At 33.6% G+C, this 19108-nt stretch overlaps 4 protein-coding genes across 4 annotated transcripts; 1 reads left to right on the top strand and 3 right to left on the bottom strand.

Annotated features, from left to right (window-relative positions):
• Positions 1-1396: 1396 nt before the first annotated feature.
• On the bottom strand, positions 1397-2951 carry BX663DRAFT_519821 (uncharacterized protein). Its single transcript, XM_051529043.1, has 2 exons — positions 2167-2951; positions 1397-2105 (listed from the first exon to the last, which is right to left on the bottom strand). The coding sequence occupies exons 1-2, from the start codon at positions 2909-2911 to the stop codon at positions 1441-1443; spliced, it is 1410 nt and encodes a 469-aa protein (XP_051379871.1). The 5' UTR covers positions 2912-2951; the 3' UTR covers positions 1397-1440.
• A 700-nt stretch (positions 2952-3651) lies between these two features.
• BX663DRAFT_519818 (aldehyde dehydrogenase domain-containing protein) lies at positions 3652-5358 on the bottom strand. The gene is made up of 2 exons (XM_051529042.1): positions 5283-5358; positions 3652-5179 (listed from the first exon to the last, which is right to left on the bottom strand). The coding sequence occupies exon 2, from the start codon at positions 5049-5051 to the stop codon at positions 3729-3731; it is 1323 nt and encodes a 440-aa protein (XP_051379870.1). The 5' UTR covers positions 5052-5179; positions 5283-5358; the 3' UTR covers positions 3652-3728.
• Positions 5359-5438: 80 nt separating this feature from the next.
• Positions 5439-6096, top strand: BX663DRAFT_563589 (uncharacterized protein). Its single transcript, XM_051532017.1, has 2 exons — positions 5439-5743; positions 5826-6096. The coding sequence occupies exons 1-2, from the start codon at positions 5582-5584 to the stop codon at positions 5904-5906; spliced, it is 243 nt and encodes an 80-aa protein (XP_051379869.1). The 5' UTR covers positions 5439-5581; the 3' UTR covers positions 5907-6096.
• BX663DRAFT_576399 (uncharacterized protein) lies at positions 5826-19059 on the bottom strand (the record flags this gene model as incomplete). Its single annotated transcript, XM_051532161.1, has 11 exons — positions 5826-6587; positions 6653-6830; positions 6909-7001; positions 7059-7484; positions 7557-7865; positions 7930-17581; positions 17670-18061; positions 18151-18345; positions 18431-18712; positions 18780-18937; positions 19011-19059. The coding sequence occupies 11 exons, from the start codon at positions 19057-19059 to the stop codon at positions 6154-6156; spliced, it is 12168 nt and encodes a 4055-aa protein (XP_051379868.1). The 3' UTR covers positions 5826-6153.
• Positions 19060-19108: the final 49 nt, after the last annotated feature.

Here is a 19108-nt window from a genome sequence, read left to right as displayed (position 1 = left end):
TTTCACAAAGACAAGTAAATATAATATTTTAGCCAAAGTTGGTAGTAAAGTCACTATTTTCATTGAATATTCGTTATCCCATTAGTTACTTTTCCTGGTATGTGATAACGCATATACATACACATATATAAAAGAGAAATTCAGCGTGCAATAATTGATTCAGGTACGTCATTAAAGCCATTATTTTTCTATTTTTGTTCTTGCTTTTGCATATAAAGGAGACTAATTTCTGTGATATAACACACACACACATATACATATATATGTGTATACATACACAAAAAGGATGATACTACGTATGATATGTGTGAAATATAATAAAATCTTAAACACGAAGAAAACTATGTTCAAACAATGATAGAAAGTCTGGTTGCTATCGGCGACAAAGACACTAGGCAGGTTATCATTGCTAGAAGAGTTCTAGACAATATTACTCAACTAGCGAAAGACTTATAAATAATCCCCTTCTTTCTCTTTGGATATCTAACATCTAGTAAATGAGCATGGTACTTAATTGACGGTGATTCCCCCCTCTACCATACACAATCCTATTAATAACAAACTTAAGCAAGATTTTTTTTTTTTTTTTTTTTTTTTTTTTTTGCAAGAGTTGGTCTTATAGGTAGCAGTTACAATAATACACTCAATTAAGTGCTATGAGTATGAATAAAGAGTACAGATACGATCTTATTTAACACCACAGTCCCGAGATTACAAAGGAAAGTATTTCTTCTGGAATCCTAATGATCAATAATGTCTATAAAACTAGTAGCAAGTCATAATCTATTATTAAAATTCATTTATTCTATTTTATATCCCTATCATCATTCTCAGAAAATATAAATACTCTAATATTACACAATTGAAACAATAATCTTGGTATTTTGTTACATTAGAAGAAATGTTTGTAAATGATATCAAAGAACTGCGATGACATGACTGAAAACGAACTCTAAGGAAGGAGTTTAAGCACCTCTAAACTAACTAGAAACACCTACTTCTGTCTACATTCCACCCTCTCCGCGTAACGATCACGACTGTCACAATATGGTCATAAAATAACTATAATATATGCATATATTATTATATGAAAAAGTAATCAGAGTTAATTGTCACCCCTAAACAATATCAAAGAAGAAGGGATCACACCAAGTCTCTTTTTCTTTTAATATGCATAGACTTTAAAAAATCGTCTGGTAATATTATCTTGGAGAATGCAAATATCATGTCGTTAAAAGAAAAAAAAAAAGGACTTATCTGTCCCCACTCATTTGTGTCATAAGAATTCAATGTTTAAAGAAATTACGATTTAATAAATATCATCAATTTTGATTTAGTGTAATTTAATTATGTCGTATAATAAAAATAGTTACACAAATATTTATAAAAAAAAAAAAAAAAAAAATGATGTATTTATTTTGTAAAATAAACAAATAATAATTACATAGTTTTATTATCCCACCATAAAAATAATTTATCAGATACAGAATTACTATTAATCAAGGAAGATTCTATCAAAACATCGTATAAATCTTCCATATCAGGCGAACTCTTTTTTTCTTTTGGTGAGCCAAAATCTCGTTCATCAGGCATTAAGGGTAGTTTATATTCATTTTCTTGTTGAATGCATGTTGTTTCACAAGACATAGTTGTCTTTGTTGTTAATTGTATCATAGATAATAAGAATTGGGCTACAATCTGTTGGATATAATCTGGTACAAGTGGCTTATTAAGGATGGCGTTGTAGTCCCAAACAGGCATAACTGCATTTGATACAAGAATACAATTGTCTTGTTGTCGATATGATTCAGTTGCTTTTGTGCCTAAAATGCTAATATCTTTATTTAAATTAGGCTTTGGTAAAGGAGATGAAATACGTGGCGAAGAAGATGATGATGTTGATGATACAGGATTTTTTGATTGTTGTTGTTCAATTGATTGTTGTTGTTGTAATTGTTGTTGAAGGATTTGGTTTTGTTTTTTTAAATAATCCATTTCTTTACGTAGTTTTTTATTTTCATCTTCTACTTTTGTTAATTTCTCTTTTAATGCTTCTGCTTGTATTTTATGTTCATTGACTTGTCCTTCTAAAGTAGAAATATATTCTATTTTTAAAATAAAATTAGACATTTCATTTTCTTGTAATACAATGAATGTAATAAATACCTTTTCTTCGTACTCTAAAGTTTCTTGCTGATATTTTATTTCGTAACTGACGACGTTCTTTTGGTGTTAATTTCTTAAGATCAATACCATCTGCTTCTGCATAAGCCTCTAAAGATATTGATTCTTCTGACATTGAAGCAAATGATTCCTTTCTATTATTATTATTATTATTTATTTTCTTTTCTTTGTTGATTGCTGTTTCTTCCGAAATAGTTTCAAGTTTAATTGGTGTTAAAGTCATATCTGTAGATGTAATAAAACTTGGGGAAGTTACAGAAGTTGTTGTTGTTAGATTAGAATCAGAATTAGAGTTAGGCGTAGTAGTGATAGTAGTGTTAGTGTTAGTGGTCATATTAGCAGCAGTAGTGGTAGTAGTGGAAGAAGAAGGAGGAGGAATAGGAGGAGGAGGGGCAAAGATAGTTGATGGCGCAGCAGTTTGCACTTCTACTTGAGTATTTGTTAAAGCATGAAATAAAGGTTGATGAGAAATTTGTATTGATTGTTGTTGTAATTGTTGTAATTGTTCTCTTAAAGCTAATTGTTTTTTTGCAATTTCAATAAGTTGTTTAATCTGTTCTGTTGTAGGTATAGATGTAATCGGTTCCATCTTTATTTCAGGTCCTATTATTTGTGTTGGTGTAATAGATGTGTCTAATAAAAAGCCATTTTGATGACCAAAACTATACTCTTCAGTAGTAGTATGACTATCTACCCATTCCATATCTACAATATCTTCAAAATTCATTTTTTTTTTTAATAATAAAAGGGAAAAAAAAAGAAAAGCATAGAAAATTAAAATCAAGCAAATTTTATCTAATAACCTTTAACCCAAAAAAAAAAAAGAAAAAAAAAAGAGTGAGAGAGTACACGTGACTATCTTTCAAAAAAAAAAACGCGTAAAAAATGTAAGCCAATTATTCATATTTTATTGGGGGGAGAGGGGTAATGAAAGGGGTGTGTGTGTGTGTATGTGTTAAATACATAGCCAATGATGAATCAGCACATATTAATCAATGGCTATGTCTCTTCAGGGCTCGTTTAAATAATATATTGATGATTTACAAATTTGTGTATAATATATTTACTACAAATATTTGTTCATAATGAAGTGACTACTATTATATTATATAAAGGATAATTGGGATAATAATGTTGTCAAATTAGTTGCATAAATCGTATCTCAACTTTTAGGACTCAGTTCCCGTATATTCATATTTATTCGCTTTGATAAACTGATGAATAATGTTAAACTACTAAAATAGAGCAAGTTAAATATTCTTTATTTCTTCACTGCTTTTTTATCTTCCATCCTTCTTTTTTTTTTTTTTTCTAGGATACTTTTTTATCTAATCTAATAAACAAGAATATAAATGACTATAATTGTTACTCAGAAACAAATAGTGGAAGTCAGTATACGAGTTATCCTAATTAGGAAATTAAATTAAAGCTTAAAGGCATATTTTTAAATCCGAAAGAAATTACCAGAAAGAAATAGACAATAAGCCTTTTTATTATTATTAGATTCTATTTTTAATAACAAATAAAGGAGTTAAATTTAAATATTAAGAAAAGTCCATCATTACACTCTTTTCAAATGAAAATTCGTTCAAGGCAGAGAGTCCCAAGTCTTTACCTATTCCTGATAACTTTCTACCACCAAATGGTAATGATGGTGGCATAATATTATATGTATTTGCCCACACATAACCTGCTTTAATACCAGATATGGCTTTATGTACCTTTTTTATATCTTTAGAAAAGATAGCTGAGGCAAGTCCATAACGTGACTGATTCACCCTTGCGATTGCTTCATTTAAACTATAAAAGGGCTTTAAAATACACAAGACTGGACCAAAGATTTCTTCAACTGCTATAGGGGTATTATCGGGAACATGAGCATAAATGGTAGGTGGAATGAAATAACCACTAGTCACTGTCTTTGACTTGATTTCACCTACTATAAAAGGGGATGATAAATAGCTTTGAATACTATTCAAGACATTTGTATACTGTTGTTCATCGATTAGGGGACCATATAAATTATATTTATCTTCTTCTCCCTTTTTGACATCTAATGTCGCTTTCCAGGAGTTTTGAATGTTCTCTTTAAGCTCATGAAGGAATCTATCATAGATGCTATGTTCAACTAAAACTCGTGAAATAGCACAACAATTTTGTCCTGCATTAGAAAATGCTCCCATAGCGATATGTTGTACAGCTTTTGTCATATCAGCATCTTCACAGACGATAACCGCATTCTTTCCACCACATTCTAATGTTAAGGGCATTAAATAATCGGCTGTACGACGCATGATATCTTGGCCTACTCGAGTGGAACCGGTGAAACTTGTCTTGTCTGTTTTATCTATCAAATACTGACTTACATCTGCACTACCGGGTAATACGTTAAAGACACCAGGCGGTAACAAATCTGTGGCCAAATGAGCTAACATTAAAGAAGACAGGGGTGTTTGAGGTGCTGGTTTTAATATAGCACAATTTCCTGAAGCTAATGCAGGCGCTAACTTCCAGCTCGTTAGCAGGAGGGGATAATTAAAGGAGGTAATTAATGAAACTATCCCGAAAGGTTCTCGAATCGTAAATAGATGTGTATATCCTAGTTGTTGAGATTGTCCATATATTTTATCACAATATCCTGCGAAATAACGAAGACAATCGATAACATCTCTAACCTCATAGAGTGAATCATTAAGAGGTTTGCCTGTCTGTAAGGATTCAACTTGTGCCATGTCATGATCATACTTTTCAAGTTCATTAGCTAATGCAAATAAACAATCTCGACGTAATTTAGGATTACTCTGCCATTCGCTATTGACACTACTAGCTTCTTTTGCACTCATTAAAGCATCGTTAACTTGATCCATCGATGCTTCTTGAACAGTAGCAAATGGTGATTTATTGGCAGGGTTAATTAACTTTTTTAGTCTTTGTTGTTGATGTTCTTTGAAAGGTTGTACAAATTGCCCATGAATATAGGGAGTATGTATTTTTTCTTTTATAGCCCAAAGTAGTTTTGACATATTTTTATTGTATAAAAATGTATAATTAATATCATTCACGTTCTCCTCTTTTTTTTTTTTTTTTTTTTTTTTTACCTCCTTTTAATTTAACCTCATGTCCACTAAACAGTTATGAATTTTTTCAAAAATAATAATAATAAAAAAAAAAAAAAAAAAAGAGAGAGAGAGAGAGAAAGAGAGGGGAAAAGACAACTCCTTTAAACGAATAATCAAATTATAATAAGGAGAAAGAAAAGTTAAAGCAAGAAAGAAATTATTATAAATACCTGTCAAAAAAAAAAAAAGTCCAAGTCATTTTAATTTAATATTATAGAATTCACATACCTATTTATTTATTTTATTTTTCTTATAAATCTATACATATATTCTTTACTATGAAGTTCTTTACCATCGTTGCTTTACTCGCTGCCATTACTTTGGTTTCTGCTGCTCCTTGTGTAAATAGTAATCATGAAGATAATAGTAAAAACGCAAATAAGGAAATTGTTCAATCCGTCGGTGCTGTTGGAAATGGTCGTCATGGTAACAGTGGACTTGTAAGTATATATTTTTCAAAAGTATATATTATGAACATTCTATATAACTCATCCTTCTTTCTTTTTTTTAAAAAAAAAAAAGCTTACGGGTCTCTTGGGTAGTGGTCTCTTAAGCACTACTACGAACAATAATTATATTAATCAAAACGCTAATATTAACTAATAAGACATTTACATATAAAGCCTTAGTACTCAATGTCATCATTTTTTTGCATCCTTCTCTCTCTGTACGTAATATATTATGAACATTTTCCTCTTTAAAACATGATTATTAGTATTTATTTAAAAAAAAAGAATATAAAAATAAAATAAAAAAGACCCCTTTTCTTTTTCATTTCCTTTTTTTTTTTTTTGTTATGTATATATACAATGGTGTGTGTGTGTGTGTTTATCTATAAATTAGAATAGCTTTATAACCATGGCATCCAAGTACAGTCCATTTGAGCCATCTTTTGAGGGTTACTAGCTTGAGATATTAAATCAATCACATTTTGATTGATGGGTTTTCCTGCGCTTAATGTCTTTTCACAATCTGCCTTACAAGATAAAAACTGAGCTTTTGTTTGTACTTGAAGAATATTGGTATTAATTCTTTCTCGGAATTGTGTATCATTGACAGAGCGATGATTAGCCAAGTGCCAGGTAGCAAGTTCATCACGTACGAATAAGCATAAATATTGATCTAATTGGAATTCAGGTTCTGTCAAGCAACGGGCCGTAGCCATTAAACAGGACGTAAATAAACCTTCAATACCAATAGGCGTAATGAATTCTTGGATATTAGGAGTAAAACGGAAAGGAACTGCTTCACCATTACCAAATAAGGGATTTGCTGGATTCCAACCTAATTAAAAGAAATAAGTCAGTTTTGTGTTAAAGAAAAAAGGGGGGAGGGAGAGGGGAAATTACCTGGTAATATTTCTGTCATCCAAACATCTCCTGTATTTCGGGAAATCATGATTTTATGAGGCATACGATGTCCAACACTAAAGATATAAACCATAAAGGTTGCAGTGGCATATTGTGCAGTGAAGCGCTTACGTAGCATCCAATAGTCTGTGTATGAGCTCATGGTCTTGAATAAATACTATTTATATATAGATAGATAGTTAGTTAGTTAGTCAGATAAATATATACTCTTATAAATTCACATTATATATCTTACTTTGCTTAATATATTAGATGGCACCATATTTGTCGAGATATAATCATTGATTTCCATACGTAAATTAAGCAACTCTGTCTTTTGATTTACCACCTAAAATATTACATTTAAGTATTATTATTGTTATTATTTCCTTATATATGAACTTACATCTCCTTGAGGATTATTATTACTCTTGAATTTCTCTACAAAGTAAACTAGTGGATCATCCTTATGCATATGAATACTATCACAATGATCTTCATAAATGTCGTATAAAGAAGTATACGATGGATCATCTTGCACCATTCTTACGTTTGGCGCAAGAGGTATAATGGCAGGTAGATGGAAAGCCAAGTTACGTACACGACTCTCTTTGCGACGTTCAAGAATATAATTTAACATACGGAAAAGTTGCATTAAACGTTCTTCACGACGGAACTGGCGGGCCACAGGGTTTTGAATAATAAAAGGATGTAATGTACCATTATTTCCTCGAATAATTAAACGACGGTAACAATTACCATAGCTTCGAATGACTTCAACCTCTGGTAAGAAACGATCAATACGTAAAAAGTCATTTGCATTATCTTTGAGCTGTATATATAAAAGAGAGGGAGAATTAGATTACTAATATTAAGGTCAAGCTTATTCCTATTTTTAATTTACCATTAAATATTGCCCAGGGATTTCAATATCGTCAAACTTCTGATGTTGAAACTCGACAAGATAATGACTAACTGCTTCCAATTTTTGTTTACGAGGTCTAGCATCCAACATAGCTTCAAATTTATCACGCCAAACTCTCAATTTTGCTACATATTCTTCTAAATTTAATCTGTTTTTTGCAAAATCATTTACAAATGCTGTCTTCAAAAGTCCAGGATAAAGGCTTTCGGCAAATCGATGAATATTGGCTACAGTTGTATGCGTCAACTGTAAAGTATCATTAGGATTTATTAATCGGGATAACAATTGCTATATATATATATAAAACAAATATTAGCAAATTATATATATTATAAAGTATAAAACATGTTACCTGTATGGCCTCATTATATAAAGCAACTACTAATCGATACATATCTTCATCTGGTTGAGGCTTAAATTTCAACTGAATTTGATCAACCATAGTTTCCATAGTCAATGCTAATAAAGGATATCCAGTTTTCAACATGGACATAATTTCATCAAATGGACTAGCTGCTGCAATAGCTGGATTAATTTGAGTAGGTAATGGTCCTCTTGCACCAGGAATTGTAATATGTGGAGCTGGAGTAGTACCCATAGTTGTATTTGATGAATTTGCAACGGAAGGCTGCTGTTGAGAAACTGCTGATTGTGGGTTAATATGAGTAGCCTGTGAAGTTTGAACAGAAGAAGAAGAAGAAGATGTTTCATTTTGTTGTTGCTGTTGTGTTACGGAATTTTTGTTAGAGTCCTCTACTTTTACACTTACTTTTTCGGCCTCTCCTTGTATATTATTATTTAATTCTCCTGTTGACTCTGACTTTTCATTTGTTGTATTATCTTTCTTTTCTTCGGATTTAATCTCTGTCGTACTATTATCTACATCCATACTTTCTACAGCATTTTCTTTTGCCGTTACATTCTCAGTTTTAACAGCAGTAGGGGCTGATGATGATGTCTGTGATCCGTTTGTAGTAGTAGTGTTGGTACTTGTAACAGCATTAGAGGCAGATGCAGCATTATTCTGACGTTGTTGCTGTTGAGCAGCTTCAGCAGCTAAGCTTGCTTGTAAAACACTTGCACGCTTCATCATATCTTCTTTAGCAGTTCTTAATTGAAAATGAAGAGCTTGAGGAAACTGTTTAGCAATACGAATCAGAATAGCACGAGCATGTCTGCCCTCACGATGCTGAATAGCTGCTAACAATTGGGGAATAAATGTAATCCAATACCAGACAGGCCATTCACCTTTATAGTTTTCAACAGCACGAGAAATAATACCGCTTTGATCATCTAAACTTAATAACCATAATATACGTAGTAGATGCTTACGTGCCTTAGCACTCTTGTAAAGTCCAGAGGCTTGTAAATAACAACTAACTGCGCTGTTTGCCCATGAAAGATCCTTAGGATTTTCTTTAAAGCGACGATCATTATATCGTCCCCATTCTGCCCATGCACGAGGTAAAGTCATATCGATTTGAACAGCATTTACAAAGGCTTCATTCGCTTCATTATAGTGTTGCAACTTGGCTAAAAACATACCTTTAAGTGTAAAGAATTCAGCCTTTTGTTGGTGGGTGAAATACATTAAATTAGTATTGTTAATCACATCCAATCCAGCAGTAAGCTCATTTGAATTCTGATAATAGCACTTTGCTTGTTCACGTAATTTCAAGAATGCTTCCTGAATTTCAATATTGGGAAGTGTATAAATCTTGGTCAAATGGTTAATACATACATCATAAAGCTGATGTTTACGAGCAACATGAGCAAATCGGTTAATAATCCAAGCTGTCTCATGATATCCACGATAAGCATATGAATGACCACTACTATTATTACTTTGTCCTGATGCCGATTGAAGCAAAGGGATTAATGGCAAGTATGTACGGTTGATAGCACTGAATATATGTTGACGCCAGGCAACAAGATCACTCCAAACATTAATATCATCCCACATATTAGGTAAACGTTCACGCCAAGTACCTAAAATACTACGAAGTTCCGCTGATCGTTGATCTAGATTTTGGGCATCCGTATTTGATAAACTACTAAAGATTTGGCTTGCTTCTGAAAGCTCTAAATATTGCTGGAACGTCTGCAATAATGGTAAATGACTTTGAGTCACTACAACGGGTAATGAATGCCATTTACGCAGAGCCAATTGCACACCTTCTTCACAAATACGCATAAATTCGGGTAACTTGTCTTCATTCGTTTGGGACTTGATCAATGCTAAAAACCCTTCAAATACCTTTTGACGTGGAATAGGAAGATCTGAAATTTGTTGTAATGATTGTTCAAGTGATTCACGCTCTGCAGTCCAATCAGATAATCGCCAAGCACATTCAAGTGACAAACTAGAATTGTTATCATGTTTGGCCAAGTCAGATAAAACATCCCATTGTTGTAGTTTTTGAGTACATAAAATCCAATGGTCCTCCCAAAGCATATTTTCAGATTCAGCGTTAGGCAGGATATTCCCACGAGTTTTCAGTTGAATATTTTCATACATTTGTTGTGCTTGTTGCCACATACCGCTCTGTTCACAAGATACAGTCATATTGGTTTCAGAATAGACGCTACGACGACGCCATAATCCATAAAACATATCATCTTCATTGAGGGTATTGTATAATTCTCCCAGTGAATCTAAAACACGTTGTTGGTTAACTTGTTCTTCTTTTGAAACGTCTATTAATCGACCTGTTACAGCTTGTCTCTGTAACACTTCAATTGCTGTATGCCAGCAGTTATAAGTTTTTCCCAAATACTTTATTAAGTGAACAGGAATAGGAACTGGAGTCACTGTATCTGAGATACCTGTCAATAAGGCTTGTACCACATTAGGTCTACATTCAGACTGTTTTGAATGATAATCTTTGGAAAGTAAGGTAATTAACACTTTGGATATGTCATGACGTTCAATACTTGAAAGAGCAGACCAGCAAATAGGAAACAAGTCAATCCAAAGTTTAAATGCTACATTGTCATCTAAATATTGTAACTGTCTAATATCAGCCAATGAATCTTGAATGGATATATCTTGCAGACTCTTTAAAAAGTTCCTATGACTGTGTACGACCTGTGCTATATTGCTCGGTACATCGATATCATTATCAGCATCATCATCCAAATGTGTATTAAAAATACTAATGGGTTTAACTTTCAAAGTATAAGGAGCAGATACCTGTGTATCAATCTTTACAGAGCCAATCAAAACATCCAAAGCTTGATGTATCCAAAAGAAATTAGCCAAAGATTCCCAGTTTTGCACACCCAAAATATAATTGAGACGAGTAAACAAAGAATTACCAATACTCTCGTTTAAAATCTTCATGAAGGAGGTACGTATTTCGGGCTTTTCATTTCGAGCACCCAATAAAAATGCCTGCTCCAAACGTACAGTTAATTCCGAGTGAGTAAATGATGAATTACTGTAAATCTCAAGTACAAGTTTCAGAAAATCCTCTGTCAATTTAGCATCATGTCTTGTTTCAATCGTAATCATTTTTCCTAGTAGACCGGCTTTTTCTTTTATAGTTGGAGTAGGCTCTACTTTGTTGAGAACCCAATCGCTTAACATGCCTAAAATGTCGTGCAAAAGTGGAATATCAGGCGATTTCTCAATTAATTGGATTAAGCAAGTTAAGAACCATCGGCGTTGGTCTCCTAAATGAGCGCTTCGTTTCTTGAGCAACGAAAGAGTGAGTCCTAAGAGACTTACTTGGGATTCATAAGACATACTGGGTGTTGAGAGGGAAGGTAAAGTATGCTCTTTGGTCAGGAGTTGAAGCAATTTAACAATATCTGGAACATAGCGATCTAAATAGGCACTGTCATTATCACTAGCAGCCTGTAATAGTTTAAGTACACTATAGATATTAGTCATGCTAGATAATCCTTCATTAATAGTGCTTTCAATCAATGACATAATAGCGGTTACTTCAGGAGGTTGTTCAGTATGAATTGGTTGTTGAGATGATGACATATCACTAAGTAATTCAGTAGTATGGCTACTTTGTTCTGCTTTAACTGTAGTATCTACTTCCATGGCTGTAGTGGTATCAACGGGTGATGTAGCAGCAGATGCGTTAGGTAAGACAGGTGTCGTAGTTGTGGATGGCTTTATATCCATGGGAGTATCAGTGTTTGTGGGGGAACCAGAAGCATCATCGTGAGAAGGATTTACATTGGAAGTAGTATGTGTCTCCATAGATGCAGACAAAGTAGCTTTATGTTTATTAACAGCACCAATAACATGTGATAACACAGGATAGAGTGCAGTTTGAATACGTGAGCTTTCTGATTTAATACTTGATTCAAGAAGACGATAAAGCTGATTCATGTTTTGTATAAACCAATCTGTATCACGATACGTCATATATGCATTCAGAATCTCTAATGCACTACAAACACTTGTGGTGATCATCTCATTTACCTCTTTGAAGATAAGTGAACGCTCTAAATGGTTAAAACGCACATGAACATCAGACCAAAGATCAGGTTTTAAGAATGATTTGACAAGTTCAATTGTTCTTTGAATAAGACGTTTATGTATTAAATCAGCTGGGTTATAAATCATACAAGAGAGACGGATAAGGTAACCTACTACGTTTTCTCGTAAAGTGAGGCTGGGAGAGTATTCTTTATTTGGAAAAGACTTGGCTTCATTATTGGATAAAGAAGAAGGAGAAGAAGCAAAAGATGAGGCCATAGCTTTTACTTCGCCTGAGCTCGTCTGCACTTGAGTTTTTTTACTTGGACTTTCTTCTATTTCGTTTTCTTCAATTTCCATGGGCTGTACGTCTTCCATTTTACGTTTATACGGTGAATTAGGAGTGTTCTCTAATTCTTCTTCATTCTGAATCTCTAAACGTTTTCTTTCCCATTTAATGATTAATTCAGCCAACTCTACCGTTAGTAGTTTGTGTTCAGGGGTAGCATTTTGTAAAAGACCAAGTTTAGGGAGCGTATTAACAATTTGAGGGAGGAAGTGCTCACGGTATTCAAAGAAAAGTTCAGAGTGTCGGATTAGCATCTGACATACATTAACCATCTGTGAAATACTATGTGTATCTTCCACGACTACCTTTCTTGTCAACCTTACCCAAGTGGGAACACGTTCATTAGTCTGTGAAGTAATACGAAGAGGTAACACTGGAGCAAGAATATCTAAGCCTTGTTTAACAAGTAAACGGGCCTCTGATGAATGAGCACGAAGTAAGGCGGCATAAATTTGAATGGCTATCTTACTAGGAGTATCATAAGCAGCAATGAAATGAGAAATTAAAACATAGGCTGCTTGTTTGCTAGTTGCATCCTCAAGTCGTAAATAATTCCATCCAAACTTGATGACCTCCTTTCTACGATCAGCAAGCAAATGTGGAGCATATTGAACAATCATGGCAGTTAATTGTAAAAGCTCAATACGGAATGAGTCTTCAGTATATTGATTATCTTCAGATGTCTCCATCATCAAATTAGCCCAGACCTTTTCATCTAATTGCTCCATTATATTAGTGTCCAGAATTTCATGATATCCATCATCTTTTCTAACAAGTGCAACTAATATTGCAGGATTAATAACTTGTCTTAACGCCATCATTTTAAAATAGGACGTAATAGAATTATTTGAAAAGATATCCAAAAACTTTTCAAAAATCATGCGTTTTAATTTTGCTGGTGCTTTTAGTGCAATGTCTTCTAAAAAGAATCTATGCAAGAACGTAAGATCAACAACAGACTTTTGTGAAAAGAGGGCAATTAAATCGAAAATAATATCAATCTCTTCAGGGTTTTTTTTCAAGTAGTCAACAAATATCTTGGCTAATAAGATCAATTCACGAGTAATTAATAAACTACGTTGTTGCTCTTCGCATTGCTGTGGACTATCTGGTACCTCTTGTCGTTTACGCCATAGCTTGATTAAGCATTCCAATACCTCTGGATGCTGATTAAGATAAGCTGGGTTGTATTTAAATAAGGCGTGTACAATCATGATACCACGGTAATGGTGAATATGAATAGGAGTGTTTAAAGGTTGATCTGCTAATTCTGATGCCTTAAAAATTTTATTAACAAGTCCCTCAGAAGTATTAGCAACTTGATCACGTAATCGACCTGCACTCTCCATATTTAAAAGATCAATAAACAGTTGACAGCATTGGGGATTATCTAGCCTTTCATAAAAATATGTGATGGTTTCTGTAGGATATCGGTTTAAATATTTAAGCAAGTTGGGTCTGAATGGACTAGAGATAGCACGTCGCAAATGGCTCTCCATTTCTAACACAGATGTGACCAATTCATCCAAGAAAATATGAGCGGCTGCAGGAAGTAGATAGAAAATATTCAGGATAGCAACAATAATCTTGATTTCATGGTTTTCACTCAGGGGCTTTCCTGCAATCTCTTGTAATGTAGCAGGCTCAGCCCATAACTTCAGATGATCTAGTAATTTTTTACCAATCTCGACTTTGAAATAATGAGTCAAAAGCTCTAACAGTCGTGCTAATCCTTCTAGACCAGCAACACTAAGTGTTTTATGATTAGATAATGTAGTGAGAATAGGACGAAGACCTTGCTGAAGTAATTCCTTTGGTAATTTGTGGGGTTGAGCCAAAACCTGTTTCAATCCACGATGAGCAGCTTCAACAACTTCAATCGATTTAGAATACAGTGATTTGAAAAATACTTGAATAATACGTGCGCGAGTATGAATTTGTCGTGGACTGGAAAAATCAGAACATGCAAGCGCAGCAGATAAAAGCTTGATACAGACAATACGCAAGTTCATTAAAGATGTTGTGTTTTTATATTGAGAATTACGACTTGCTAAAGCTTGATCTTCAGCGTCTGCTAAAGCAAGCGCTTCGTGTAATAAGCGGGTTAGCTCATCATTGAATTCTAAAAAGGGTGGTCGTAATGTCAAACAATAAGTTATAGCATCGATATGACCAATTTGCATGGCAAATGGTAAAGCTCGTAAAGGTTTTGCAAATATTGGTGCTACAAGTCGTTCACGGACAGGGGCTAGAAGCTCTGTCACTTCATTTCCTGTTAAATCCGCAAGTAACTGAAACGATGACTGAATTGTCTCTCGAACTACACTATTTGAATTAGATAATTCACCAAGTAATAACGTGATAAGATTTTGGAATTTTTGTTGTGCATCCGTAGATTCACCGTCTTCAGGACCATTGCAAACCTTAAGAACATGAGATAGCGTTTGTCTAGCTTCTTCTGTATTTACATTAGCCATTTCAGGCGATGCATCCTTCAAGACAAATAGCAACGATCGGATAAAATCAAGTTCATGTTCACGCATCCATTTTGTGCCCATATCTAATTGAGAGCTCATAATTGAGATACCAAGACAACCACCTCTCTTTTTAAACCATTCAGATTTATAACAACATGCGGAGAATTGCGATGCAAATACTCGGAAAATAGGTAACTGAGCTACATATTCTTTTGATCCGAAAATGCTGACAGCCACATTATAACATTTACGTAAAGCCTCTTCACCACGTTTGCGAAGTTGTATTTGAGAAGATGTCATAATTTCTACAATGGCTTCAACTAAAGTCATTGTATTCAAATGTTGTACCATCAGACGCTCTTCCATCATGCTCGCTAAAGGCTTGCGTCCCTTTTCTTTAGCTTCAATGGCTTCACCGATATGAAGTAATGTGAAATGACAACAAATATCGAGGAAAAAGGTCCATGCATCCTCGCTTAGTTCTGGAATAATAGAAGCGGTCATAATAGAAACTAAAATAGAATGTAATGCTTCCTCTTGAGCTACTCTTTTTGATACATATTTTGTATATCCATTTCCCGCAAGTCTCTTTGGTTTCATTCCTGATTCAGTCAATGTATTTCCTACAACTGAATTTTCTTCATCAACAGTAATGCGACCTATATTTTGTGCAATTAAAGTTGTTGCTGCCTCATTTTTTGACTTTTGAACTTCCGCTATTGTATCATCTGTAGTGTCCATGGCATCATTATCATTGTTGGATTTGGTATCATTAGAGTCATCTTCTTGTATGATTTTACTGTTATCTTCACTAGGGTTAATAAATTGAGATTTAATTCTTTTATATAATGAGCTAGCGAGATTCTCTGGACCTTCATCTAACTCCAGCATAAGAATTAAATGTGTTTTCAAGAAATTATACGCATGTCGCTTATAAAAAATATCAGTTTCAGATGTTTTAAGCGCATGAATAGCAATTTCTAAACATTTATCTAATGGCAATGTATGAGGTGTAGGACTAGGATCAAATATGACTTCAAGCGAAACACCACTTTCGATACGTGCATTAAAGCCAAGTTTAGGAGGACTTTTGAGCATACGACGATTACGACCTCCTAATTTACCTAAAATCCGCATTGCTGCATGACTATGTTGTTGATTGTATGGCAGAGGCTTCAAATGTTTCCATAAGGCATCCATTAATTCAGTCATGACGGGAGCCATGATATGATCCAAGAACTCAGGGTTCAAATTATCATTACATAGCTCCATTGTACGTAAACCTTGGGAAACCAAATCTTGATCTGCTTGAAGGGCAATGACCAATGGGCGCATTAGATAGGGTAAATAAGGTAAAAGTGTACTTAGACGCACAGGAACAGCTAAACATAACTCTACAAATAAATTACGCATATCTGTTTTGTGGGCAAGAGAGATAAGGGCATTCAGGTTCTCAAGGATGACTTCAAGCAGAGGTGAAACTTCTTTATAGAGCAACTCAAATCGTCCACCACCAATACTTTTAAATAAAGCCCTTAGGAGCAAAAAATAGTTTGCAGGCTCCTTTGCTTTTGCAGCTAATTTGAAGCAAGACATAACCATGTTGGCCAAATAAGGTTGTAAAATACTCTCATTTGCATCGGGGAAAAGGTTGACAGCCATAAATGCTAAACGGAATAAATGCAGCATCACAGCTGAGTTGTGAAGGTTACCTTCACCCAACTGTTCAATCCTATCTACTAAAAATTTGAATAAGATACCAGCAAAACCTTGAGTCGTAATTTCGTTGACTAAAAAATACTGAGATAAATGAAGGAGTGAAGTATTGATAAGCATACGTTCATAAAAGAATCCAATTTGTGATGCAAATAATTCTTGAAAGATAGCTGGATCCAATAAAGTGAAAATAATAGGAAAAGTTTCCAGTACTTCTTTTTCACCATTTTGTTGAACATTAAGTTTTAAACAAGATTCTGTTGATCCAATAGTCCAATTATCTTTTGTCAATTCTACTTCAGAGGGGGGATAATTAGGTGGAGATCCATCTGGTCCATAATTATCAATATTATAATATTCAAAGCATTTTAATCCTTCTCTAAATAATCGAATAAATAATTGTACATCGTCCTGGGAAAAGCCGCGAGCAAATTGGGCGTAAAGTTGTGGATTCATTTCTTGTACAGGTGGTGGGGATAACGATGGTGGTGGATTACAATGTCGAAGGCCAATAAATAATGGTTTAAGACCAACAGCCAAATTTCTAAATAAGAATCTACCGTCTTTTATACCATCATTACCTGATTCAGGAGTAAATGTTGCTGTGTGAATAGACCGTGATCGATCAAAATCAAAGTTGCTGATATCATTTTTATTTATTGTGATATCTGAATATATGTTGCTACTTGAAGCATCGATCGAGTTTTCATCATTAGACTGTTTCTTCTTTTTATATTGTTTTACACATATATCAAATTGAATATTTAAGGCCTCAAATTTGTTAGCAAATGCTTCCAATATACGCATTAGCAGTTCTCTTCCTTCTGATTTGTCAGGGATTTTCATAATACAATCAATTAAATTTAGTAACAACTTTCCGCACATTGTTTGAATACTGGGAGCTAATGTCGCATCATGTAAATTACGTGAATAAATATAAATTGTTCGTGAGAGTTGTGCTGGTGTTAATTCTGCCCTAATATGATGAACAAGATCTGCAAGCATACTATAAGCTAAAGGTCTTCAAAAAAAAAAAAAAAAAAAAAAAAAAAAAAAAAAAAAAACTGATAGTTAATAATATGCAATAATAGTGTAATAAGTCTTATTACCTTAATGTATCGTGAGCAGTGACACCTGTTCCAATTAATACTTTTTCATTTAATAGAAGATCGATTTTTGGTACAAAAGATAATCGAAAATCTGTTGATAGAATATGGCGAGTTGCTACTAATAATTCTTTTCGAGTTGCAGATGATTCAGCTGGACATTCTCTTAATAATCGTAAAACAAAATCAGGAATTTGATGTTGGTAAGGTCGTAATAGTGTCGTATAGCTTCTTAAGATATAAGCTAGAAATGACATTGTTTTTACTTGAGCTACAATAAATTCATTATAAAGAGTTCTTTGTTTAATAGCAGGACTGACACCTATAAAAACTTCTCCCTTTGCATTTGCTATATTAGCTGCTTCTATTTGAGGTTTGGCCTGCAAGCTTAAAGTCTATTATGCGTTGTTGTTTTTTTTTAAGATTTTCAACAAATAAATAAAATAGTGTTATATTTTCTCTTTTATATTCATTTCGACTATACCTGAAAAATAAGTGGAACAAACTTCATAATATTATCAGCAGCAGCTCGTCTATAAGATTGAAAAAGTAAAACGACAATGATTGGGCATTCAGTTAATACTTTAAAACTAAACATGCTTTTTGGTAATGCTTTTGTTGGAACTTCAGGTGTATCCGCTGCTGGTGACATTGGTCTTGGAGAAACTGCGGATAATGGCTATATGTATATGATAAAAAAAAAAAAAAGAGAGAGAGATAGGGTTAATACAGCTTTAAACCGAATATCCTCAAATTCATATTACAGTTGATATTTGATCAGGATCATCAAATGCATCTTTAACTGTCTGCTCCATATTTTGAAATATTTCTTGAACAATATCTAGAAATGGTTGAACTTGATCTTCTAACATGGGTCGAAATGATCTATGCAAGTCAATAATAATTTTTACACACACAACAGCGTTATCTTCATTTTCAACGCGTAAAATCTTCATTAATGCTCTGCATAACTCGGGCACATATTCTTTTAATGCTTCGGTCTGAGGTAATCGATAAATGATTTCTAATATAATGTTTCTCAATTTCTAATAATTATTTTTAAGTTTCAATGAATCCTTATATATATGTGTATATTCAATTCACATTGCTTACTTGTTCGGGAGCATTACTGACAAATACAGGTTGTTCATTTTGTAAAATGTCAAGAAATACAGGTATAAGTGTAGAAAGAAATTTAGGATATTCAGCTGTTTGAAAAACCTCTACTTGATCTCTTAATTCATTAGCAATAGTGACCTTTAGATTGGTGGCTATAAAAAGAACATGAGTTCTCAAGATCTTTATATAATGATAGAAAGAGAATGAGTCAAAATGCGCGTATACCTAAATTAGGATCGCCTAACCTATGAGCATATACTTGTAAAGTAGTCATTTGTTAAAGATAATAAATATATGTATATATTTTTGTTTTCCAGCAAGTT

This window comes from Cokeromyces recurvatus (genome assembly GCF_025118155.1).
Source record: "Cokeromyces recurvatus strain NRRL 2243 chromosome Unknown BX663scaffold_27, whole genome shotgun sequence".
In the NCBI taxonomy this organism is placed as follows: domain Eukaryota; kingdom Fungi; phylum Mucoromycota; class Mucoromycetes; order Mucorales; family Mucoraceae; genus Cokeromyces; species Cokeromyces recurvatus.
This window is presented reverse-complemented; position numbering and strand designations above follow the sequence as displayed.